Source organism: Crocuta crocuta, unplaced genomic scaffold (genome assembly GCF_008692635.1).
Source record: "Crocuta crocuta isolate KB4526 unplaced genomic scaffold, BGI_CrCroc_1.0 scaffold108, whole genome shotgun sequence".
In the NCBI taxonomy this organism is placed as follows: domain Eukaryota; kingdom Metazoa; phylum Chordata; class Mammalia; order Carnivora; family Hyaenidae; genus Crocuta; species Crocuta crocuta.
The window spans coordinates 7,077,568-7,103,229 of NW_027532825.1; the positions used below are offsets into that span (position 1 = coordinate 7,077,568).

A 25,662-nucleotide genomic window follows, 5' to 3' on the forward strand; every position below is an offset into this window, starting at 1 on the left:
ACCAACTTCTTTGAAGCCTGTTCTAGAAAGATTCCTGAGCCTAGAATTAGAACCTTCTACTTCCTGCTCTTTTACTTAATAGCTGTGTGACTTGGGTAAGTCGCTGAAGCCTCCTGAAGCCAGGTTTACTCATTCACAAAGAGAGGATGATGACAGTGCCCCCCTCCCCATCACTTCATGACTAGGGTGGCAGGAGGGGAGGGAATGGTATAAAACTCAAACTAGATCCTCTTTGTGGTACACACCTTAAAAGAAACAAAAGCTTTAATCCCATTCCATGGATTGTTTTATTTATTTACTTATTTCTGGGCTCTCAGGATGTTGTTACAGAGAAAATACTACTGTTGCTTTTCAGGCCCCAGTTCACTTATTTAGGGGAATCTGACCTTCCTGTCTAGGAAACCTCTGACTCCACAAACACTCAGTAGCCTGTTCATACCACTTGCCCCACTTGTAATGAAACCATTGTCTGTTTAATGTCTGTCTTCTTCCTGCATGAAAGGGGTGGTTTTGGACCTCTGTTCTGGGCACCCACCACTCTGGTTGGTTAGTGGACACCAATAGCAACGTCAACAATGTTCCCATGTTGAGAAACTACTCAGACGACTCCTGAAATCTAAGGGAGGGGATTTCTCCTAGCCCCTATTACCTGCCACAGGGTAGTTACTTCGGAAAGGCAGAGATTTTTGGGTTGTCGGAGGTAAATAGTTTTTGGCTCACACTCCTCATATGGCTGAGCCAACCCACAGCCATGAGAGCAAGAATCAGTGCTGGAGAAGTAAGCACAGGAACCATTGGATAAAGTACATCCTAACTGACTGGCATTTTAGTGCCTCCCTAAAACACGAATTGCCTATACACTGCATTTACTCACACACAAGGACGTGCACGCTTGCGCCCCTCGAGGTGGGCTCACACACACAAACACATGCCATTGCGCTGGGGACCTCTGCAGAACATTCTTTGGGAAGAAGGTCGACTTTGGAAAGCCAGCTAATTCTCTCGCAGACCCTGCAAGGATGGTAGCCACCATGCAACCACAGAGCCTGGGAGTCTCTGGATCCAGCCCTCTGGATCCTCAGTCCTCTGACTCAGCATTGCTTCCAAAATGTAGAGAAAAAAAAGGAATAATAAGTGGAAAAAATTATTTCCTAGTAATGAATAGACGCAAATCGGCTTATACTTAGAATCCAGGAACATATTTTTGGATCTGGCTACCTGGAAATAAGGCATTTAAAGTAGGGTCCTCTTGGGCCTAACCAGCAGCACAGTCCAGGGAGTGTACGGCCACAGGACAGGCACCAGGCTGGCGCTCAAAACGAAAATGGAAACATTCAAGGAGGCAGTAGGAATATTTTTCTTTTTTTTCCCTTTCCTTTTTTTTTTTTTTTTTTGACTGTGCAGCCAATCAAGCAATGGAAACATTTGGGACTCCCTAAATAGAAACATTCAGGAGAAAAGTGAGATGGAACACGCATTCCCATTGTCATTATGAAGCAGTGTTTATTGAGTGTGGACGGGGGCACGAGGTAGCTTTCCAAATGCAGAGGCACCCCGAGTTGCTGTGGAAAAGTGTGCAGAAGAACTGCATGCTGGCAGCTCCCAGCTGGGGCAGAGCCCATGACTCATGAAGACCCTGCTGGCTGGCCGAATCTGTGGCTCTGCGGCAAGTTTACAAACTCTTGAGGCGCCTCCCGCCCGGAAAACAGTGCCTTGGGCTGGTGATGAACACAGAAACATTAATTGCTATTGTGATCGTTAATGGGAGTTCTAATAATTAATGCACTTAGAGCTCTGTGTGTTATTTTACTTGTTACCATGCTTTAAAACATTACTAATCAGACAGATCTTCTCTGCTGGGTATTTGATATGTTATGACTGGTAATAGCAACTAACTCATGACGTCATTTTGAATAGAAACAAGCCGGTTAACAGAAAATGGCATGAACACGGGGATACAGGCTGGCAAGTTATATTGGAGACAGAGAGAAAGATAAAGTCTAGAGAGGCTTTTATTCTTGTCCAGAATCTTATTGTATATTAAAATAATCTTACTTGGGGCGCCTGGGTGGCTCACTTGGTTGGGTGTCTGACTTCAGCTCAGCTCATGATCTCAAAGCTGGTAAGTACTAGCCCTACGTCAGGCTCTGTGCTGACAGCTCGGAGCCTGGAACCTGCTTTGAATTCTGTCTCCCTCTCTTTGTGCTCTTACTCCGCTTGTGCTCTGTCTCTCCCTCAAATAGAAATAAACATTAACATTATTAAAATAAAATAAATGATCTTACTGAAATACCAAAAGGGGAAAATTGGTTGGTCAAAATGGACCATACAAGCCTGGCATAAGTATCTGCCTTTTTTTAGAATCACTTTACTGACGGTAAATAGAAGCACAGGTGACTTGCTTCATTGTTTCACAGAGAAATCTCTATCGACCTTTTGGTTGCCTTTAATACCAATAACCAAACCAAGAATCTGGGGGATAGTCTCATTAACTCTCATGTCACTGGGGCCTGATTGGCCTAACTATATACTGACCCATGAAATAAAGTAGCACTTATCAGCAGACAGAAGAAAGGACACTATTTTATCCCTCCTCAAGTTCTGACTCCTGGCTAGTTACCTGAGCATCCTCTTTCACTGCATAAGTAGGGCTTTCCAATGGGGCTAACATATGGCTCTTTTCCCTTCTCTCTCCTCTTTCTATACTCTTTTTAATCTTTCTGCATCAATTATGGAACTATCATTTCCAGAAAACAAAGGCAGGTACTGACACTGGAATTATCACCCCTTTTCTAAATCCCTGGAAACATCATCTCCTTAGTAAAGCTCTCCTGAAGAGCTAGAAATGGAAGTACCTTGATAAAAGTGCCTTGGGAATTCTAGTTTTTCATATATACCTTTGGTACAGAGTAGTGCAGAATCAGTCATCTTCAGAACACTTGTCAGATTCTAGGAATTACTAATGTTCTTCCTTCCAGAGTATTTTATTTAGCACATCACATAAGTCAGAAAACAGAACCAAAAAATCCACATACCCTGTCTAATTGCAAATATCAAATAGGAGTAGCTCTCTTTGCAATTGAAGATGAAGAGGGGGAAACCCCCCCCAAAGGTCAATATAAAAACTAAGTTAAAAACAGAAAGTACCCGTAATATTTGACATTCAATGGAAAAGGATTTGTCCTCCAATTATTTACTAATACAATTATTTAGAAATCTGGTATCCTAAAGCAGTCTAAGTAAAAGTGACTGAAAAAGATATAATAACAAATAATAGAATAATCTTGGCTTTAGAAAGAAATCAAGAATGAAGAAAGAGCTAAGTGAGATGAAAAAGAGTTGTAAAGAAACCAAATTTGCCAGAGTAGATTTAAAATCTCTACTAGAGGCTATAAAGAACAAATTTCATAGTGAAATTCAACATTGGTGAGAGGGGCACACTTCAGTGACTCTTCCAGAGAGAAGAAACATTCCAAGAGATGAACATGGAGAGAAAAGATACAGGATTCCTAAAATGCAAAGCCAAGCTAGGAATGCCAGATGTCCCTGGAGAGGAAATCAGACTAATTGTAAGAAAACTTTCTTGAACTGAAAGAAACATCTGAATGTATAGATTGAAAATGGCTAAATCGGTTTCAGAGAATCACATAAGATTCTATCATGATGAGTTTTTGAATTATGAAGATGAATAAGAATTATGAAGAGATTATAAACATCCTTGAAGAAAATAAGAGAATAGTAACAGGGTAACTTTGAAAGCAACAAAAAAATCAAGCGGACTTCAGACTTTTCCAGAAGCAAACAACTGAAGGCCACAGAGAGGGATCAATAGAGTGTTAAGAGTAAGAGATTATTGCTGGAGAATTGGACTCAATCAAGTTTTCATTCATATGTGACAACCCAGAAAGGCATTTTGTGATATGTGTAAGTTCATAAAATGTGTTATCACACACATTTTTGAAGAATGGCTTATAGACAGATGCCACAGAACAGTTATGAGTTACAGTACAATTATGAATGAAGGCTGGTGATGGGTATTTGCAAAACTTATGGTTTCTGGGGTGGTTAAAAAAACTCTATAAGGTATTGACTTATATTCCGAGAAAACCCTGGGAAAGTAACAGGTGATGAAATTTATGGTCTCTATATTTAGAGAAACTAGGATTTCGCTAGAGTAAGTGGTATGTCACAGAATCTCAGTAATACAAATGGAATCAGGATTCACATCCTCTGATTCTTGACGCAGAGGGCACTGGCTATCGTGTAGTATTACTTCTTTCTATTTTGATTTAATTTTAGGAAGCTTCTATAACAAAAACAAAAAGGAAAAGGAAGTCGGCTTAAAGGGTTGATCATGCTCATAATAAATTCCTCTGGTCTTTTCCAGTATTAGGTTGGTGCCTATATTTCATTAGAATTTTCTCTAGATTCCAGTCATGATCTTGTCAACACAAGAAGAAAGACCTTCAACAGGATGGGTTCTGACTTTTAAGATCTTTGATATGCATCAGACACTGTTCTAGGCCCCAGGGCGAAACCTTCTAGGTATAGAGGACTAAACCAAACAAAATCATGTACTCATGTCTCCTCCCATCATAAGTTAGGTTTTGGGGACAGACGGACATACCTAGACTACAGCAAAGGATGCTTTTTTGTTGTTGTTGTTCTGGTAATTAACATGTCAGCTGTGCTAATTAACACATTTTACCTTCACTACAAGGGGATAATGTAGGATCGTCAGGAATGACGAAAACCAAAGACACAAAAGAGGAACAGAAAAACTCCTGGTGGAGAAAACAAATTATTAATGGCACAGAACAGAAAGTTGTCTTTTCTAAGGGCACTTTTCAAAAGTGTCAAAAGTTCTAAGTGTCCTTAGAGCTATTTTAGAAGAAATTAACCCAAAGATAAAAATGAAATAGAAACGATGCAAGAGCTTTTAGAAACTAAAAACCTAACTGAAGGGTTAAGGGAAGGGCTGGAAGGTAAAGTTGAAGATGGTTCTCAAAAACTGCAGAGCAAAGATATGGAAAAACATGAAAGAGAAAAGAAAAAAGAAAATAATGGGAAGGCTAATCCCAAAGTCCTGACAGTGGGGGGCTGTGGTGGCACAGTTTTCTTCTGTTGTGGTGGTAGAAGTTGTTATTGTTTATGTATTAATAAAAATAATAACTAACATTTGTTGAGGGTTTTCACTGTACTGGAATCTGGGCTAAGGTCCTAACCCACAATGTCTTGTTTTATTATCCTACCGGCTTTTTAATGGAACCGTGGGGCTACATCAGAGAAATATTTAGAAGGTAAATGATTACGACGTGGTTATTGAATGTATTTAGTTGGGGGGGAGAGGAAACAGTTAAGGGGTAACTCTTGGCTGATTGAACAATAACAACTGAGATTAGCAATGCACGAGCAAGAGCTGGTCTAGAAGAATAGAAGGTGCTTAACATGTTGAGTTGTAGTTGCCTGAAGGCTATCGGAATGAGGAAGATCAATAGAATGCTGGCTTAATGAGCCTGAAACTCAGAGAAAAGGCCAGGTCAAAGAGAGATACAGGAATCATCCCAGTTGAAGCCAGAGTGGATAAATCACTCGATGAGTCTGGGTGTAGACAGAGAAGAGCTGAAGGCCAAGGATATGGCAACCTGAGGGAGAGAGTAGGAAGGAGTTCTCAGTGAGTGGACAGCTTGGAACCAAGTGTCAAATGTCCATGGGACAAGAGAGGCCTGGGCAGGAAGTGGCCAAGGATGGACACCAGGCACTGGAATTTTCTAAGTAGAGGATTATTGGTAGGTGGTATTTGTCAGAACCATTTTAATGTCATTCTGGGAACAAGCCAGATAACAGCTGAAGAATGAGTGAGAAAGGAATTAATCAAGTTCTTTGCTTCATGCATGGATTGAATGAATAAAGCCTATAGCAGTAGATGTTACAGGATTGAGAGGTACTGTCTGCGAGTATTTAGCAAATTTCCTGGTATATAATACACGCTCAACAAATACAGGAGAGATAGGTAGATAGACAGATAGATGATAGATAGATAGATAGATAGATAGATAGATTACATAGATAGATAGATAGATAGATAGATAGATAGATAGATAGATAGATGATAGATAGAGATAAATAAAAATATATTAATGTTTTAAACCAGTGTAGTATAGTGATTGGGTGTAGGGGAAGGACTTGAATTTGTAGTTTAGCTCTGCCACTGTGTAAACTTGGACAAGCCACTTTGTTTCTTTAAAAAAATTTTTTTAACATTTATTATTTATTTTCGAGAAGGAGAGAAACAGAGCATGAGTGGGGGAGGGTTAGAGAGAGAGGGAGACACAGAATCCAAAGCAGGGTCCAGGCTCTGAGCTGTCGGCACAGAGCCTGATGTGGGGCTGGAACTCAAGAGCCACGAATCATGATGTGAGCCAAAGTCAGATGCTCAACTGACTGAGCCACCTAGGCATCCTAAGTCACTTTGTTTCTACATCTTTTTTTTTTCTTCTATGAAATGGAAGGGGGAGAAGTATCTACCTTCTAAAATGATTTCTGGGTATGGTCCATTGTTTTTTTCTATATGAATGGTAGATTAATTTGTAGATGAATTTGTTTTGTCATCAGGGTGAGCTCCCATGTTAATGTGTGAATTGATACAATCTGGTCATGTAATGTTGAATCCAGTTTGGTTTAATATTAGTTTGTTTGTTTTCTCTATCATGCTCTTTTCCCCATACAAAAGTAGAAAGCCGGGTCTTTTGCGTACCTTTGCCATGGGTATTTCTGCAGGCAGCCTCCTGCTAAATTTGGAAAAGGCAATGATGGGCCTCTAGAAGAGGAAGTGAAGAGAGGGCATGGCCCAGGGCAGAGAGGAGAGGTGGATGAAGGTGGGCACCCACCGCGAGGAGCAGTGGACACTTGCAGGAGGCTGGGCAGTGTCCAGAAAGAGTGGCAAGGTCTCAGTCCTTGAGGACCATTGTGCGGCCGACACAATGGTGTCCTCGTACTAGGCAGCTGGGGACCAGCTGGGGAATAGAGGGGCTTTCCTTTGGCTAAGATGCAGGAAACGCTGGAATGAGGGGAAAGCAAAGAGTGGTAACAGTGATCTGATTTGCCATTCATTTGTGCTGATTGGAGAGCTAAAGAAACAGCATGTGTCTTTTTTTTTTANCAGGTGCCCCAGAAACAGCATGTGTCTTGCCTGTGAATTTGTGCACTGAAAAATCATACACATGCTACCTGCCAAGAAATAAATGTAACTCGTTCCTGTTTTCCTGACATTTGCCCATTATTTTTATTTCTTGCCTCATTACACTGCCTAGAACTTGCAAAATAATTAAGAGGCCACAACTTAAGAATGAAGAATTTAGGGGCGCCTGGGTGGCTCAGTCGGTTAAGCGTCCAACTTCGGCTCAGGTCATGATCTCGCGGTTCGTGGGTTCGAGCCCCGCGTCGGGCTCTGTGCTGACTGCCAGCTCAGAGCCTGGAGCCTGTTTCAGAGCCTGTGACTCCCTCTCTCTCTGACCCTCCCCTGCTCACACTGTCTCTCTCTCTCTCTCCTAGAAATAAATAAAAATATTTAAAAAAAAAAAGAATGAAGAATTTAGCCATGAGCTGCCAAGACCTGGACATCTGAGGGGGACACAAACAAGACAGATTATGATCCTTTATGCCTTCCAGCCTCGAGCCTGGGACTAGGTGAACTCTCCCCTCACCCCTGCTTCTCCCCTCCATCTTCTAGGTGCAGGGAAAATTAGGGGACTCCCTAATTAGAGTGAGGTCCACTCACTGGCATACAGCAGATTGAAGGCTCATGGGAGAAATTCAACACAATCATAGGAAACCAAAGGAAGTTACCCATCTTGAGCAGCAAGGTATATAGATTAAGATTCACTCTCACTCTTCCTTCAATGCTTCCAGAAATTTCTACCTTGTGTAATAGCCTCATGAAAGCAAGTGTGGCAAAAAACAAAACAAAACAGTTGAACGTTACTATGCCAATCAAGGACTCATAAATTAATTTTTTCGTCTTTAGTTCTCTTCTAATATCTGCCAATACAGGTAATCGTTACACTTAAAAGCTTTCTTATGTTATGAGAAATGAATACATAGATGCCATTATGTTGTATTCTAAGTGTGAAAGTTTTTAAGTACGAAAGTTTTGTCAGCCTTCCTCACCATCCCAGACAAGGTCTTCAGGGAACTCTCCTTCCCAGTGATCTCCTCCAATGAGCTCTGTGCTCCCACCCCTCCTTCTCGCACTGCATGCCCTCTCTTTGCTTCACTGTGAGTAAGCTATCACTGTTTTCACCCTAAACGCTTACCCCACCATCTAATCTATGGCATTGGGTCCTCCGTGGATGTTCTTCCTCCAATCAAGCATACCTACTTTCTTGCAACTCCTAGATTCTTGCGAGCATGGAGTTGGATTATGCTTGCTATCCAGTGCTGCTCTAAGTAAGAAGGCAACTGAGTTTCAAGGTAATGTGCGTAGACCTCAGTGGGGTTAAAATCCTTGCTCCTTGCACATCCTTGGACAATTTACTCGGTCTTTAAAAGCCTCTGTGGCTTCATTTGTAAGCCACGTTTGCATCCTATTCTCTCTCTCAGACCTTCAAATTCCTTAACGCCAAGGACATCCACACTTGCCCCACAAAAGAAATCCATCCCCATGGCCACACCTTGTACTTTTTCACGGTTTACAACTGTTTGCCTTTTGAAATCTTAAACTCCACTCTTCCATTCTCTGAAAACCACTTCCTGTCAACTTTCTCTCACTTGCACCAAACATACCATTTCACATCATCAGTGCCTCTGATTCCTGGATGATTATATTTTCCCCAAATTATCAGTTGCTTCCAGGCTGCACTTCTTTCTTCACCAAGTTCAGACCCCTGAGTCCACCTACCATTTCTTTATTGATTTTTCCCAACTGTCCTATTCTCTGGTGTCTTTCTGTGGCTTCTGCTCTGTCAGAACCTGGCTGTTGGCCCCCCTACTTGCACTGTGCAATATGGTGGCCAGTCAGGACAGTACATGTGGGCCGTGGTCACGCTATTGCTCAGCATCAATTACGGAACATTTTCATTATCACAGAAAGTTCTTATGTTGTCAGGTAGGCAACAAAGAAAATCTCAAATATAATGAAGAAAAAAAAAGAGCCAGTCTGGGTATTAAGGAGTGTCCGGGTGGAGTCAGTTGCTATTTTATATTAAGCAGTCAAGAAAGGTCTTATTGAACTAGAGACAACTGACAAGAAAGTCAGGAAGTGAGCCAAAGAGCTGTCTGGTGGACAAATGAGGAAATTCCTGACAGCAGTAAGTGCAAAGGATCTGGGGCAGGTATGGGCTCAATATATTGGAGCGATCACAAAGGGGCCTATATGGGTGGACTAGAAGTGCAAGAATAACAGAGAAGATGTGGTCAGGACATAGTCAGGTCATGTAGCTCTTTGTTGGTACAGTCAGGACTTGGTGTTAAGAAGCCATGGGAGGGCATGAGCAGAGGAGAGTCCTCATCTGACTTATATTTTTTAAAGTGTATTTATTTGTTGAGAGAGTGAGAGAGAGAGAGAACATAAGCATGATAGGGACAGAGAGAGTGGAAGAGAGAAAATCCCAAGCAGGCTCCATGCTGTTAGCACAGAGCCCTACTCAGGGCTCAATCTCAAAACTGTGAGATGATCGCCTGAGCCAGGAACAAGTCAGACACTTAACAGACTGAGCCACCTAGGCACCCCTGACTTCTATTTCTTAAAGGATCATTTTGAGTGTTGAGTTCTGATCACTCTATAGAGGAAAGGATGGACCTAGGGATACCTGCTAGGAAGTGGTTGCAATAATTCAGGTGTAGTGGCAGATTTAGGTCATCCATTGGGATGGGGTGGTAAGAAGGCACCTGCAAATGGGCCTATTTTTAAATCCGACAAAAGAGGATCACAGACTATGCCTAGGCTATTACAGAAGACAGGACTTGCAAGGGGCGAACAGCCAGCCAAGAGGGGTATAGCCCACCCCATGGTAGCCGCAGGTGGAAGCACTCAAAGACGGCTTCTAGAGTTCCCGCAAGGGAATGAGTCAGGTGTAAGCATATACCAGGCCCACCTGAGACCATTTTTGTTTTCTCTCACGAAGTTTTATTAGTGGTGGCATAGGCTCAGCTCCAGGGATGGAGGTTGGGGTGTTTGTTATATGCAAGGAAAGAAAAGGAGGAATAAGAGCAGTAAACAGGGGAGACAATGAAGAACCAAAATATAAGGACCACAGACTGTGTGGCATCTTTCTGACCCATTGAATTCCAGGTAGCAAAACACCTAAGGGGGATTCCTCCAATAGAAAGGGAGGTGCTCCCAAGTTGGCCACGGGTCACATTGACAGCTCTTGCTCGTGGTTTCGGCTCTTTTTTTTGGCCCCGGAGACCATCAGCACCCACCACCCCAACTTCTAAGACAAAGATTTAAATGGTGTTCAGCAAAGTAGAAGGGAGACTTCATCTACTATTCTGAATGCAACCACAAAAGACACCGAATAGCCACAGCAATCTTGAGAAAGAAGAACAAAGCAGGAGACATTATACTTCCTGATATCATACCGTATTACAAATTATGAAGCTGTAGGAATTAGAACAGTATGGTACTGCAACAAATCAGACATGTAGACCAGTGGACTGGAATGGAGAACTCAGGAATAAGCCCATGAATATGCGGTCAATTAATTTGTGACAAAGGATCCAAAGATATACAATGATCACAGTCTCTTCAATAAATGGTAGAAAACTGGACAGTTGCATACAAAATAATGCAAATGGACCCCTATCTTACACCATACACAAGTCAGCTTCAAATGAAGTCAAGACTTGAAAGAAGACTTAAAATCATATAGCTCCCTGGAAGAAAACATAGATGGTAGAGATGGTAAGCTCCTTGACATCAGTCTTGGTGACGATTTTTTTTTTTTTTTTTTTGGATTTGACACCAGAAGCAGAGTCAACAAAAGCAAAAATAAATGAGGACTCCATCAGACTAAAAAGCGTCTACACAGCAAAGGAGGGAATCAATGAAATGAAAAGGCAACCTATTGAACAGGACAAAATATTTGCAAAATAGCCAATAAGGGGTCAATAAGCAAAATATGTAAAGAATCCATACAGCTCAGTAATAAGAAAAATGGATCTGATTAAAAAGCAGACAGAAAGGGCGCCTGGGTGGCTCAGTCGGTTAAGCATCCGACTTGGGCTCAGGTCATGATCTCACGGTTCGTGAGACCTGTGTTGGGCTCTGTGCTGATGGCTAGCTCAGAGCCTGGAGCCTCCTTCATATTCTGTGCCTCCCTCTCTCTCTGACCCTCCCCTGCTCATGTTGTCTCACTCTCTCTCTCTCTCTCTCAGAAATAAGTAAAACATTAAAAATTTAAAAAAAATGAACAGAATAACTGAATAGACATTTTTCCAAAGGTGTACAGATGGCCAACAGGTACACGAAAAGATGTTCAATATCACTAATCATCAGGGAAAAACAAATCAAAGCTACAATGAGAAGTCACCTCATACCTGTTAGAATGGCTGTTATCAAAAGGACAAAAGATAACAAGTGTTGGCAAAGACGTGGAGAAAAGGGAATCCTTCACTGTAGATGGGAATATAAATTGGTGCAGCCACTATGGAAAACAGTACAGAAGTTCTGCAAAATTTAAAAGTAGAACTACCACATATATGATCCTGCAATCCCACCTCTGGATATAAATCCAAAGGAAACAAAAATCACTGTCTCAAAAAGATATCTGCACCACCAGGTTTACTGCATGTTCAATTGCTATTAGTCACAATAGCCAAGACATAACCTACGTGTGTCCATTGAGGGGTAAACGGGTAAAGAAAATGTAGTATGCAGATAAAATGGAATATATTTGCAGCCATGAAAAAGAAGGAAATTCTGCCATTTGCAACAACATGGATAAATCTTAAGGACATTAGGCAAAGTGAGGTAAATGAGACAGAAGAAAGAGAAATATTGTATTACCGCACTTATATGTGGAATCTAAAAAATATGAATTCACAGAGAAAAAAGATTGGTGGTTGTCAGAGGCGGAGGGTGGGCAGCAGGTGAAATGGGTAAAGACGGTTAAAAGGTGCAAACCTCCAGTTATAAGATAAGTAAGTTCTGGGGATGTTGCGTACAGCATGAAAATAAAAATTAAATTAAAAGAACACTGCAATTGGAAAAAGATATGAATGGAATGGGACAGAAAGCTTGGCAACAGATAAACAGGTCAATGGAATGAAGTGTAATGTTTACATTTGTACACATTCAAAATGTGATAAAATGGCGTTTCAAGAAAAAGATATTAATAAATGATTCTGATTATTAAAGCTTTGAAAAAAATTTTAAATTATAGCTCTTCCTTGTTCCGTTTGCCAAACTGTGCCCCAGATTTTGGATTAAAGAATAAAATGTCAGAAAACGCTTAGAGAAAAATGTAGACGAATAGCTATTTAATTTCCCAACAGAGAAGAAGTTTCAGCATGATGTGTAAGATTCTGATACTAGTCTACATAAAAATGTAAATTCTCTTTTGGTCAGAAACACTATAAACAAAATTAAAGGGCAGAGAGCAAACTGGGAGAAATTAAAACAATATGCAGCAGACAGTGCGTTAGGGTGCTTAATATGAAGAGTTCTTGTTAATAATAAAATATATTTTTAAATATATACATATATAATATAAACTTACATGTAATGAAATTTTATTTAAAATACAAAACTCTATGAGTCACGTTCTTATAAATAAAAGATATAAACAATGGGCAAAGATACGAACAGCTACTCAGAATAAAGCTGTTCTGATGGAAAATGATATAAATTTTATCTTAACTAATAATTAAAAAATAGAAGTTAACACAAGCATATATCATCTTTGGCTTGAGTTAAAGAGTACGACAACATCGGCCAGAATACAGTAAAAGAATCATGCCCTTACACTATTGGTTGTGATAGAAACAGATAAAAACCTTCAGGAGGGCAATTTGGTAATATATATAAAGATCTTAGACATGCCCATGCTCTTACAAATAATTCAACTTGTAGGAATTTACCTTAAAAAATAAGCAGAGATGCATTCAGAAGAGTAAAATGGTACTATCATTGTAAAATTTTGGAAACAAAGTCAATCTACAATAATAGTAGACTAGTTCAAAAATAAAGGCACATCTATATGATATATTACTTCCCAGTCATTAATATTTTCTTTTTTTTATGTTTATTTATTTTTGAGACAGACAGACAGAGCATGAGTGCGGGGGGTGGGAGTGGGCAGAGAGAGATGGAGAGACAGAATTCCAAGCAGGCTCCAGTCCCTGAGCTGTCAGCACAGAGCCTGATGTGGGGTTCGAACTCATGAGCTGTGAGATCATGACCTGAGCCAAAGTCAGACGCTTAACCAACTGAGCCACCCAGGTGCCCCCAGTCATTAATATTTTCAAGGGCCACTTAGGCCGTTGAAAATAATCACCATGAAATTTCATCACAAATGAAAATTATCATACAAAATTATGTTTACAGTATGACTGTAATCTTGTTTTACATATATATGTAAAGTATTGTCTATAAATGTATATGGTACATATACATATATATGTATGGTAGGTATATAGTATATATATATGTAAACGTAAGTGGTACATATATCAAAAATTTAACAATTATTTCTGGGAAAGATGATTGTGATTTACACTTTTATAGTCATCCACATTTTCTATATTTTATTCAAAGAATGTGTGTTACTTTAAAAAAATCAATATGGACACTATTTAAAAAGTAATAGTTTTATCTGGGGGGTGGATGAATCAGAGAAGACGCCCCTTACTGTGACCTGCATAGGCTTTCCTTCTGCACAGATGCACCAGAAGAGGGCGCCTCCGCCTCTTCCCACGTGCAGGATAGCGCCTTTCGTCACCTATCAGGGATAGGGGATGCACCAGGAGTCAGGAGGACCTTAACTTGACAGGTCTAACTTCCCTGGTGGCCACATTCCTTTTCTGGGCCTCCCAGAAATTGGTATAGAAGAGGGATCTGTCATTTTGAATGGCTCCTGAGAGCTTTTTCTGGCCACGCTTTGAACACACAGTGTGAGTGACTTGCGCTTGGTCACCCCTATGTGCCCTGGTTCTACCCACGCAGCTGCTAGAAACCGTGGGTTTCTCTCGCCAACAGAAGACGGAGGCAAAACTGGCACTGGCTCTGCCGTACTGGCCGCAAACAGGTTTATGGAAGTGGCCCGACTCACACCTACAACCTAGAAGTCTGACCCAGCCACCAGCTGTCCCTGAACCCTACCTTGCTCCTTAAAAAGCACCTGCTATTCTTCTTAGTATCAGTTAGGGGGCAGCAGATATCCTGGCATCCTCTGCTCTCGAAGGGAAGCTTCCAATTTGGAGATCCTGAAGTTGGTATATATTGTATTACTATTTCACTTACCGTGGAACGTGGTCTGGCAGTTCCTTCCTGCGCTAGCAGATCATTCTGGGGAGCCTAGACCTTTCTCCTAGTAGAGTGCTTATAATTCAATACTTTGAGCAAAGGTGAATCTGAGTAATAAGTTATCCTGGATCATTACTGCACTCTGCCTCAGCCGAGCCAGTTTCCTTACTATTTAAGTATTATCAAGCCGCAGACTTCTCTTTTGGTCTATCATTCTGTCGCTCACACACGCCCAAGAAAGCTTTATTTTGACTCCCCTCAGGATGAAGCTGCAGGTAAAGGAGGAGTGAAGACATCTATGAAAGTGCATCTGCAAGGTCCCTGAATTTAAGAGAATGAGGTATAGCACCACCCACAGTAAAAACATGCATTCTCGGAAGCATATGCATTATGGAGATGCTTCTGTCTCTTTCCTTTTACATATATGCGTATATATACACATATATGTAAACATTTTAACAATGATTATTTGGGGAGGGATGCTGATAGGGGCTTTACATTTCTTATATTTATCTCTATTTTCCACACTTCGTACAAAGAGTGTGTGCTTGAGAGCCAGGGTGGGGGCGGATAGAGGGAGTGACCAGACTGATAATTTTGTTCAAAATGGCTTGATGCTGAGCATTTCGGTATCCCCTGAGCCAAAGTCTTCTTTTGGTTTTAGTCGCATGCCTTTGTTTGCTGTAAGAAGTGCCACCTCTGGCACATTTAAGAGGTGGGGACAGGAGCACAGAGACGGAGGGATTGACCAAGGACATCCCAGCCATCGACAGAGCCACAGTGTGCAGCTGGGCGGGTCTGGCCAGGACCAGTCTGCCCTGATGATTTCTCGTAGTTCCTTTGCCCATCGTTCTGTGCTCCACAGAGCAGGACGCCAACAGTTAATTTCGGTCAGCGGAACTTTTTTAGAGAAGTGACACCTACTATGTTCCAAGCACACGCTCTGTGCTTTGTAGAGGTCAGCTCCTGATTCCTCACAGCAATCCCAAGAAGGGGGTGCCATTATCAACTCGCACTCACTTGTTTGGAGCCGAGCTACTAATGGGTCATTTGCCCAGCATCCTTTGGGTTGAAAGTGGTGGAAGCCGAATTTGAACCCAGGCAGTTTAGCTGCAGGGCCCACCCATGGGACTATTTACCTTCCTGCACATCTTTGGGTGGAAGTTTTTCTATTTCAGATCCCTAGAGGTGCAGAGCCATGCCTTTGGTTACCCGGAGGCCATGGGTAGCTGCATCCACCCAGATCATTCGGTCCTCTTCATGACTGGTGGCCCTGTCCCATCAGATGCCACCAGGGCCAGCACAACCTGAGAGTCATTTGGGATGTTATTGTTCTAGAGACTGCCTCCATCTTGAGCCAAAGAAGAAGCTGTTCCGGGGAGGACCTTCCTTCTTGAGACAAGGACCCTTGGTGAGAGTTGGCCTTTCCGTGCCTCCGTCTGAAAGCTAAGCTCCTCTATGGGAGTTTGGATTGAAGGTTAGGGATGATGGCTCAGAGGGGGAAAGTGTGAAATGGTAATCGCTTTCATATGTCACTTGAGAAATGTTATAATAAAGCTGAGTAAATTGGAGCATGAGTTAGCCCGGTCTTTTGCCTAATGATGTCACCCACTTTCTGCTTCCTCCAGCCTATGATTAATAAAAGGGGGATTATTACAGTAACTCATTCCTAGTGGGCAGCAGTGACGTCAGCAACAGCTGAGCAAACTGACTACATTTAGTCGTGCGTGTGTATGTGGGCATTTTTTTTCCCTGTGACTAACATGAAGCTAAGAGCATCTAATGAAACAAAAGCTCCTTGAAATTTGGGGAACTTACTGGGTGAACTCTTTTCTACAGGGAGCACCATTTTAATTTTTCTCAGTTCACAGCTGAACGATGTTGGAGTTGACCAAATGACACGACTGGCTTTCTGCCCCTGCTCGTTAAGTGATACGAAATGACCCCTCGTCTATGAGAGAGAGGCTTTCTGAAGCTGTTTTCCTTCTAACTTCATGCTCTTCCTTCATGCATCATTCTATCTCATCTTTAATTTTTTTAATGTTAATTTTTCACACACACACACACACACACACACTACGAGCAGGGGAGGGGCAGGCTCTGAGCTGTCAGCACAGAGCCCAATGTGGGGCTCAAACTTATGAAAACCATGAGATCATGATGAAAACCACAAGATCATAACCTGAGCCGAACTCGGACTCTCAACCGACTGAGCCACCCTGGTGCCCCTCTATCTCATCTTTAAAAAGGGACTCAGTCGGGGCGCCTGGGTGGCTTAGTCGGTTAAGCGTCCGACTTTTGCTTAGGTCATGATCTCGCGGTTCGTGGGTTCGAGCCCCACGTCGGGCTCTGAGCCTGTTTCAGAGTCTGTGTCTCCCTCTCTCTCTGACCCTCCCCTGCTCACGCTGTCTCCCTCTCTCCTAGAAGTAAATAAATAAATATTTAAAAAAATAAAATAAAATAAAAATAAAAAGGAACTCAGTGACTATTAAGAAAAGACACTGTGGCCATCAGTTATCTTTTGAAAGCTGAAGATGAGTTGTAGAAGCCAGAGGTTCGAAACTCTCAGTACATCGTGCTTAATGACAAGTTTGCTTTTTCAAGCTGATAAAGGCGTACGGAGGTCCTGCCTGCCAGTTCACCTTTGCAAACTTGACCTTCCTAAAATGAGAGTGAGGCGCTTGGAAATATTTACTAACTGAGCTGAACCACTGCCAGAGCGCCCGGTCAGTGTGCACAAAAGTACACAGTGACCGGAACAAGGACACTGCCCGTTGTGTGGGCCTGGACGTGCAGCGGAGGTGCTCCGACAGAGGCGCAGGACCTTTGGACTCTTTCTATCAGCACACGAGGGACGCAGCAATTCACTGATTNGTGTCTTCCCTTCCGAAGCCACAACTTGGGAACAGGTCGTGGGGGCATCTTCGTAGAAAGGTGAAGCTGGATTTGAATCACGATTTCTGGTCTTATCGGCCCAGTGGAATTTATACACTAACCGTATGTGTCCTCCAGTCAACAATATGGAAGTTGCTACCCGAGGGGACCCAGGTGAGAAGAACGGCGAGAGCCATCTGCTCTATGTTCTCTTGTGAGTATTTTTCATGATCTTCTGGGGCATTAAAGATCTTCCACTGTAGCAGATGTTTCCTGATTGGATTAGAACTGAGTCATGATAAGCAATTTGGAACTATATGTTGGTCAGGAAGGACTTTGAGGGCATATTTATTCAGTTTGTATTAATGTCAGTGCTTTTTTTTTTTTCCCAATCTATGGTTTTTGATAGAGGTTGTAACTGAGGGCTTCTCTCTATATATTGAGTTTTTCATAAGTACTACGTGGTTACTTCTTGGGAAGAAATCCAGGCACTTCTGAATCATTGGGAAGTGGATTGAATGAGGCCTCTGGTTCCAAAATAACCATCTACCTGAGGAGACCGTGACTCATATGTTGGAGGTGATGAAATGGCATCGGGGTGCCTAACATATTCCGCTCAAGGAAGGGTGTCTCTTCATCTGAAAACAATCTCTGACTGACCCTCTCCTTTATGGATGTTCCCAGTGGTGTGAGGACTGAGTGATCATCCAGGCAAGTTGGCCTCATGGTGTGAAGAACAGCATTTTACTTCTAAGCTAGTTTGATCCAGGCAAATTCCCTCTGGTGGGTCTCACCATTTGCTGACCATCATCATCATCATCATCATCATCATCATCATCATCGTTGTTGTCATTATTTTCTCAGCTGTGGGATCCTGCACGGAGTTCCCCCCAGGCCAGTCAGGAAAGCAGTACCTGAAGGGGCATGGCCTTCCTTGAATAGTCATACCCCTCCCTTTTAAGAAGGAAGTTTGGAGAATGTAACCTTGCTTGAAACCTACAGCGGGATTTGGGAGAGCATTCTGTTTTATCTCTTTGGCTATTGACTGTGTGTCATTCCCCTAAGGTATTAAGCAAACAAAATCAAGCTCCATCCTATTTGTTTGCCGGGGGAGGAAGGCTTGGTCATGTCGCTTTCGTGAATTTTCCTTCAGGGAGTTCTCTGTTGCGTGGATTGATCTGATGCTGAATTGCTAACACGAACAACTCATTCTTCATCCACTTACTCTTTTCCGTGAGGCTCTTTGCCCCCTAACACCTTGGGCGTGGGCCAGCTCATCTCATCTTGTTGCTGGTCACCGAGGTTTGCTTTTGGTTCCATTGCAAAGCCAGCAGGAAATGCATGGAGGCCACGCTGGAAAGTTAGTGAGGGTGACAACAGTGTGGCCCAAGAGGCGCTCTTCCCGTGTCAGTGTCTCCGTGGGCCGTGGGCTTCCATTAATCAGGAAGCACAAGACACACGAGGAGGCAGAATCACTGGAATTATTCGTGTTTTGCATCGTTGCCACGGCCCCTGGAAGCCTGGATGGGCAGGGAATTAGGTGAAACTTTAAAATTTGAACTCTAGAGCAGGGTTCCTCAGCTGCAGAACAATTACCGTTTGGGGCCGGATAATTTCTCCATCGTGGGGGCTGATCTGTGTCCTGCGGGCTGTTAAGCAGCATCCCTGGCCTCTACCCACTAGATGCCAGTAACACTTTCCTTCCCAGTTATGTCAGGCAAAAAAATGTGTTCAAACATTGCCAAATGTCTCCCGGGGGGAGGGGGGTAAAATCATCCCAGTTGAGAACCCTGCTGTAGACTGGCGGATAACAGTTTATGGCTTTTTTTTTTTTTTTCCGCCTTCTTTTATTCCCTTAATCATTTTAGTTGTAGCATCTGGGTTCCCTCGGTTTCGATAAGGCATTTCCAAACACTCTGGAAACAGAGCAGTCATACACAGCACAAGGCTTTGTGGGATATTCCGGTGGTTCTCAGAGAAATGTGAGGTTTAGGAACCGGGTTTCAGATTAACTATTTCTGACCCGGTTGTTTTCTGATGAGTTTTGGAGGCATTTTAATGTCTCCCTCTCCCTCTGCGTTTAGCTGCATTCATTGCTTGATGTCACTTAAAAGCAGCTTCCCAGTTCGGTTGTGAATGTGGAAGGCTGATCCTTCTTTGTGGCAAATCTCTCTAACCTACCATACCGCAGGGGCGATGGGCAGGCTCAGGCTGTCCAGGAAACCGGCGGGGCTTGCCAACCCTGGACTCAATCTAAAGCATTTCACGAGACTCCTGAAATCTCACTGCAGCAAATATCGCTCTGGATCCTGCCCACGTTTTCTGGATTCCGAGCTGCCTCTCCAGGGAGTTACCGCTCCCCACCGGCAAGGCTTTCCTGCCCTGAGCCCAGAATAACCCCGGCAGCTGCTGAGAACACCTCGAATCCTTTTGATTTCTCGCCACAGTCACGTTTTATGTTCCGTTTCCCAGACGGGATGAACCAGAAATCATGCTTTTGGGGAAACAGATTTTTCATAGGAAGGAGCTAACACACCCCAAGTCATCAGCAGCACGGTCCGTGCTCTGAAACCCCGGCCTCGTGGCATTTCAAGCTGAATCAGACGACAACTTCCCGGTCACCTGCTTGGGGCGTTCACGTCTCCCGGCGTGTATTTTTCACGGAATTACATACAGCAAGGCGTGAGCGAGCGGCAGCGAAAGTAACAAGAGCCACGAGAAACGGCCCCCTTTCCCGGGCCTGTCTCCTTGTTCCTGGAGCAGTGAGCAAAGAGACCAGTTAACGGCACGGATGAAAGCCGAAGGCCGGACGGTTTGGCCGAGAGGAGAAAGGAACATCCTTGCTTCTTGGTCTATGCCAGCTGGGTCCGGGCGCAGCTGCTGATGCGGGTGAACCGCAAACGCAGAGAGAAGTTAGCCGGTGCCGTCAGGTGTGTGTCTCCACGGGCCGCAGGGAGGCACGGGGCGCTGGTCCCTCCTCCCTACACACCACTGAGCTCTTATCCTTAAGTGAACTTTGTTTTTTGACCAGCTCACTAATTGTGATTGAAAACACCAGCTCCCCAGCAAGGCCCAAGCACTGGAGTTAGCAGCAGCAGAGACAGGCCCTAATTGCTCCATTTACATAAAAGTAGAAACATACAACGTCTAAATATAAATCTCTGGCACATCGCGCCTTTTGCAATTACAGTAAAAGAAGGTACCACGGTTTCCCTCCCGGCTCCTTCTCGCAGCAAGCTGCTCCACCAGGTTCCCCAGGGGCTGCTCCTCGAGGCGAGAACAGAGCCGCGCAAACGCTCCAGCGAGTAGTGGGGAGCTTGGCGAAGTCGCCAGGAAATCAGGCCGCCCGCACTCGGTGGCAGGCACAGGGGNTGGGGCGCCGCGGGGGGAGGGGGCAGGAAGTGAAAGAGAAACCAAACCCGCGCAGCCAGAGTGGACGCCGGTCAGGAGTGGGGCTGCCCAGCCTACCCCTGGGCCCCGGAGTTGGGAAGGGAAGAGCTCGTTCCCAGGGCACGAGATCCGACCCAAGTTATTTTAACCTGCCTGCTTCCTCCACCGCCCCCACTTTAATTTCCACCGGGTGAGGAGGCATTTCCTCGGGGTGGCTCAGCTCCGAGGCTGGGGATTCAGGTGGAGAATGACATCACTGCTGGTGGGCTGACCCGGTAGGTGGGCACCTCGGAGGAGGCGTCCGGTGGCCAACTGGCTCTGAGTCACACACAGGGAGAGGGTCGCTCCCTCCAGTCAGGGCCCTGCAAATGTCTGTGACACGAATGTTGACAAAGAGCCACCAGGCATCTCAAAAATAGTGCCACCTAGTATGTTCTGAGCAGGCGCTTGACCCTCTAGTTGAGTATGGCGGCTCTCACTTTATAGACTAGGACACGCCGGCCCGAGGCAGTGGAGCCGGGGTCAGATCTGGGGTTGTTTTGTATTCTCCCCCCCCACCCCCCCCACCACTCATGCACAGGATGGGATTTCCAGGACACCAGGGTTCACGCCTGCGAGTCCCTTCAGAGGCCCCACAGGCCAGTGCTCTCCAACAGTGCTCATCAAAAAGGATGGTGAAGTTCCTTTCTTAGGCAGGGGTGGAGTCCATCCGATTCCAACGGATGGGCAGTTGGGGAGTGAGCCAGCAAGATCCTGTTTGTATCTTTCCTCCCCAGATTCCCTCGGTGCCGCTACAGCCCAATGACTTCGTTTCCTATTTCATTTCTGCATATGCAGTTCCTAGAATACCCCCCACCCATCCCCAGTGAACAGCTCCCCATCCCCACCGGCTCTGTGTGTAAGCCAAGGGACCCCCTCCTACATAGCACACTTCTGGTGCCCTAAAGGAACCTGTTTCAACCACACATCAGGAGGCCAGAGCCTCTATATTTTGCTTGTGGGCACAGTGAAAAGTTTATTTTATGCATGTTAAATCCTGCATACAAAACAACATATCTGGTCATATGGCTTTCATTAGCTCCCAATTTTGCACATTTTATTCCACTTGTCATGAGCACCCTGGCTTATGCATCAGTTCTCCTTCAAACAGCCCCTCTCGCCCAACAAAAACCCTAACCGACATAACCCCTATTCCAAAGAATGTTCTTTCCTTTTCCTTAATCTCACGTTTATTTGTAACAGTTTAGAAATCGCAGGACTTGAAGTCCTGATAAAGAAGAATGGTGTGCGAGCCTTCCTTCTTCTTCTTCTTCTTCTTCTTCTTCTTCTTTTTTTTTTTTTTTTTGCTGGCTGGGAAGGATATTTGTAAAGTTCGCTGGCAGAGAATGACTATTTTCAAAGTTCTTGGTGATAAATGATTTATGAGGCAGGCATTCGCTGTCAAGAGGTAAAGTCATAGTGGAAGTCAGGGGAGGAGAGAGCATCATCATAGAGGTACACGTATTTTCCTATTGTTTTTCCCTCCATGAAGTCTCTTACTTTCAAAAGTAAAATCAGAATCACTCTAAAGTGCACTGCAAATTTTCTTCCCTGTAAGAAACAATAAAAGACTTTGTAAATAGAGGCAACTTCATGAAGTAACAGATGTTTTATGTGAAGACATAAAACCGAGCCTGAATATAATGAGAAGTGTGTGCTTGAGTAGTAAAAGTTGGAAGTTGGACACTCAGTGAGATATAGCTGTTCAGTCCCAGTGTTTTTCTAAAAGGTAGTCTAGTCAGTCAGAGGTTTGACTGGCTCACGGATCACCAAGTTGTGATTCTGTCCCAGCAGCCAAGAAAGGCTTTCCATCAGATAATGAATTATGAAATATGTCTCACAGTGGAAAAACCAGTCATCTGCTGATGTCATGCTGATTTCCAACCAATCCCAAACAAAGCCCCAGCCCTCCTCTGTTTGAGTGGTACCAATGTGTGAGTGTGCAAATAAGTAGCACAGTATAAAACTTGAGAGTGCCAATAGCATGAAGAGGAACTCCTCACACAGCTCTTTCCACACGATACAGGAGTCTGCTGGTGAAAGACAGAGGACCGGAAAGGTAATGCTTTTTTAACTCTTACTTAGGAGCTCTTGACACATTCACAGTCAGGAAGGTTACAAGGAATTGACTTACTGCGCTTTCAATGCACGTTGTGATTTGGTACCTCTTTCTATTATTCAGGCAGGTTAATAATACAGCTTTTAATAGTAGAGCGTGCAGAGAGATTGCGTGTTTATACAGCCCGTGCAGCACTTATATTCAAGTACATATGCCACAGGGAAAGCTGTTTTTAAGAGTTACATTCACAAACAGTAAATTCAGGGAACACACACATACTCGACATACAGAGGGAATCCAAATATTGATAACTTGCCCTTATCTAAATGCTACTATTAGGACTCCTGAGTTGTTTGGAGCCATTAAACTTTTAGGTTTATTTCAGACTCTCTTGTAAAACTTAATTGGACTACAAAATGCTCTGGGCACTATATATGTGACGCCAAAGAGGTAGAGTATGTTACGTTTTGTATTTCAACGATGTTTCATTAACCGATCATAAGGCAAATAAATGCCCCCCCTCCCCTTCCCTTTCACTATTCCCTGCTTAAAAAAAAAAAAAAAAATTAGACTCTTTAGGAAATGTTAACAGGAATCTTAAGAAGCGCAGAGTAAGTGATGTTCCTGGGGGACAAATCCCAAAGGTGATAGGTGGCGTGAAACAGAGAAAGTCTTGCAAGTAATTGTTTTGGAAAAGGGGGACAGCCTGTCCGATTCACAAAAGCACCGTTATCTGTGCAAACTGTAATTTTAACTTAATGTCACAATTGATTTGCCCTCCTCCCCTTGCCCTCACATCCTAGCCTTGTAGTAATGGTATTTCTTAACTTTTTCCACCCAAAGTGCGTTGCTTAACTATGATGCTCTGAACACACTAGGTGTCAGATATAAGCTGACTGTATATACAGAAACTCAGAGCTTATGTGTGGGAAAGAAACCGAGAGAGAAGGAAAGCTTTAACAGATGGACCTCTTAAAGATACTTCTTCATGATAAAAGCAATAAGACAGAAAATGAAAAAAAAGGGGGGGGAGAATAAAAAAAACTCAGAGAGGCATTGTTTAAAAATTCACATTTTTCTTTTTCTGTGAACGCTGAAATCCATGATGATTTCATCTGTGCTGTTCCTCTGAGGGGGAAAGAAGCTGTCAAGGGGCCAGTCCCTAGGCTCGCTGGTCCAGGACAGGGTAGGGAGGGCCATGGCTGAAAAACTCCCACGTGGAGGAGAAAATAATTCGCCAATATATTTTAGAGATTCTTTTCCCAGAGGACCAGTTATCCGAGTCATCGGAGCCCACTATTTGTAGGAAATGATGTGGGAAGAGGCCAGATGAACTTTGCACTTTTATCTGTAAAGTCGGGGCTGCAGGTGGGCTGTCAGTTGCAGTGTGTGCGCTGGGCCAGGGGGGCGGCGGCTGGGGAGAGGGAGGGACTTTCAGGTGACCCGAGCAGGTAGACTGCTGTTGCCTGTGCATCCGTCACTGCTGCGTTTGCAGGGGGGAAGAGCAGAGGGTATTAGGTGACCCCAGGCAGAAGTTCTCCCTCGNCGGGACCCTCGGCCGCCCCGCCTTGAGGGCCTGGGCGTGATCACGGGCCAGGTGAGCCGGAGGGCCCCGGGGACACGGTGCTGCGACCCGGTGCCCCCAGGAGATTGGGACAGTGCCTTTCAGTGGGGTTTTCTTTCCCCTCCAAAAGAGGAAGAGGGTGAAGCAAGGGGACTGGACGGAGAAAGAAAAAATAGAAGGGGGAAGTCGGACAAAATTGAGAGGATTCCTGGCAGAGGGGGAAGGAGAAGTCGGAGCCCGGTGGTATCTGGAGAGAGGTGTGTGCGAGCGAGCGGGGAGCGCAGGGACGCAGCCTGTCAGGGGACGGGCTGTCCCTCCCCTTCCTAATCACAGCCTCTACTCGCAGAGCAACTCCCTCCCTCGCCCATTCACGCACTCACTTAGGACCAATCGTTCTCTCTCTCCCTCTCTCTCTCCCTCTCTCCTCTCCCTCTCTCCCCTCTCCCTCTCCCTCCCTCTCCCTCCCTCTCCCCCTTCTCTCCTCTCTCTCCCTCTCTCCCTGTCTCTCTCCCTCCCATCCTCTCTCTGTCTCTGTCTGTCTCCCCCACCCTGTCTCTCCCTCCCTCCCCCCTGTCTCCCTCCCTCCCTCCCTCCCTCNCGCACTGCCTGCATTCGGAGAGGGAACCTGCAAACAAAACTTCACAGGAAACTTTGTTCTTGTTCCAGAGAATTCGCTGAACAGGAGAAGGAGGGGGAAAAAAACGAGGAAAGGAAGAAAAGAGAAAAGAGAGAGAAAGGAAGACAGGAAGAAAGGGAGGGAAAAAAAAAACCCCCCCAACACCCCAACCTGTGCGCGAGCGGGGCAGGGAAGCCGGGCCTTGGGAGGAGGCGCCCACCCCGACCGCGCGGCCAGGATGCCCCTGCTGTGGCTCCGAGGACTCCTGCTGGCGAGCTGCTGGGCGGCCGTGAGGACGTCCCCCACCCCGGGGCCCGAGGGCGCCTGCCCGTCCTGCGCGCTGGCCGCGCTGCCCGCGGATGCGCCCGGCCCGCAGCCGGACATGGTGGAGGCCGTCAAGAGGCACATCCTGAACATGCTGCACTTGAAGAAGAGGCCCGAAGTCACGCAGCCGGTGCCCAAGGCGGCGCTCCTGAACGCCATCAGGAAGCTGCATGTGGGCAAAGTGGGGGAGAACGGGTACGTGGAGATCGAGGACGACATCGGCCGCAGGGCAGAAATGAATGAACTCATGGAGCAGACCTCGGAGATCATCACGTTCGCGGAGTCAGGTGGGCGCGCGCCCTGCCCGGCGCGGGGGTGGGGGGCCGGGCCGG

The 25,662-nt window shown here is 44.7% G+C and overlaps 1 protein-coding gene and 1 long non-coding RNA gene across 3 annotated transcripts in view; one reads left to right on the plus strand and one right to left on the minus strand.

The window, feature by feature from the left end:
- Positions 1-22,129: 22,129 nt before the first annotated feature.
- Positions 22,130-25,662, minus strand: part of LOC144245801 (uncharacterized) — a 9,205-nt gene continuing 5,672 nt past the window's right edge. The window contains exon 2 of the long non-coding RNA XR_013339427.1: positions 22,130-22,318. This is a non-coding gene — a long non-coding RNA (uncharacterized LOC144245801). The remainder of the gene's footprint in view (positions 22,319-25,662) is intronic.
- INHBA (inhibin subunit beta A) overlaps positions 22,759-25,662 on the plus strand; it is a 13,503-nt gene continuing 10,599 nt past the window's right edge. The window contains exons 1-2 of one of the 2 annotated variants that reach the window (XM_077781146.1): positions 22,759-22,826; positions 25,057-25,617. In XM_077781146.1, the coding sequence (XP_077637272.1) occupies positions 25,245-25,617 (373 nt within the window). In that variant the 5' untranslated portion in view covers positions 22,759-22,826; positions 25,057-25,244. Of the gene's footprint in view, positions 22,827-24,989; positions 25,618-25,662 lie in introns of those variants that run through there. The other variant, XM_077781145.1, reaches the window with a different exon arrangement.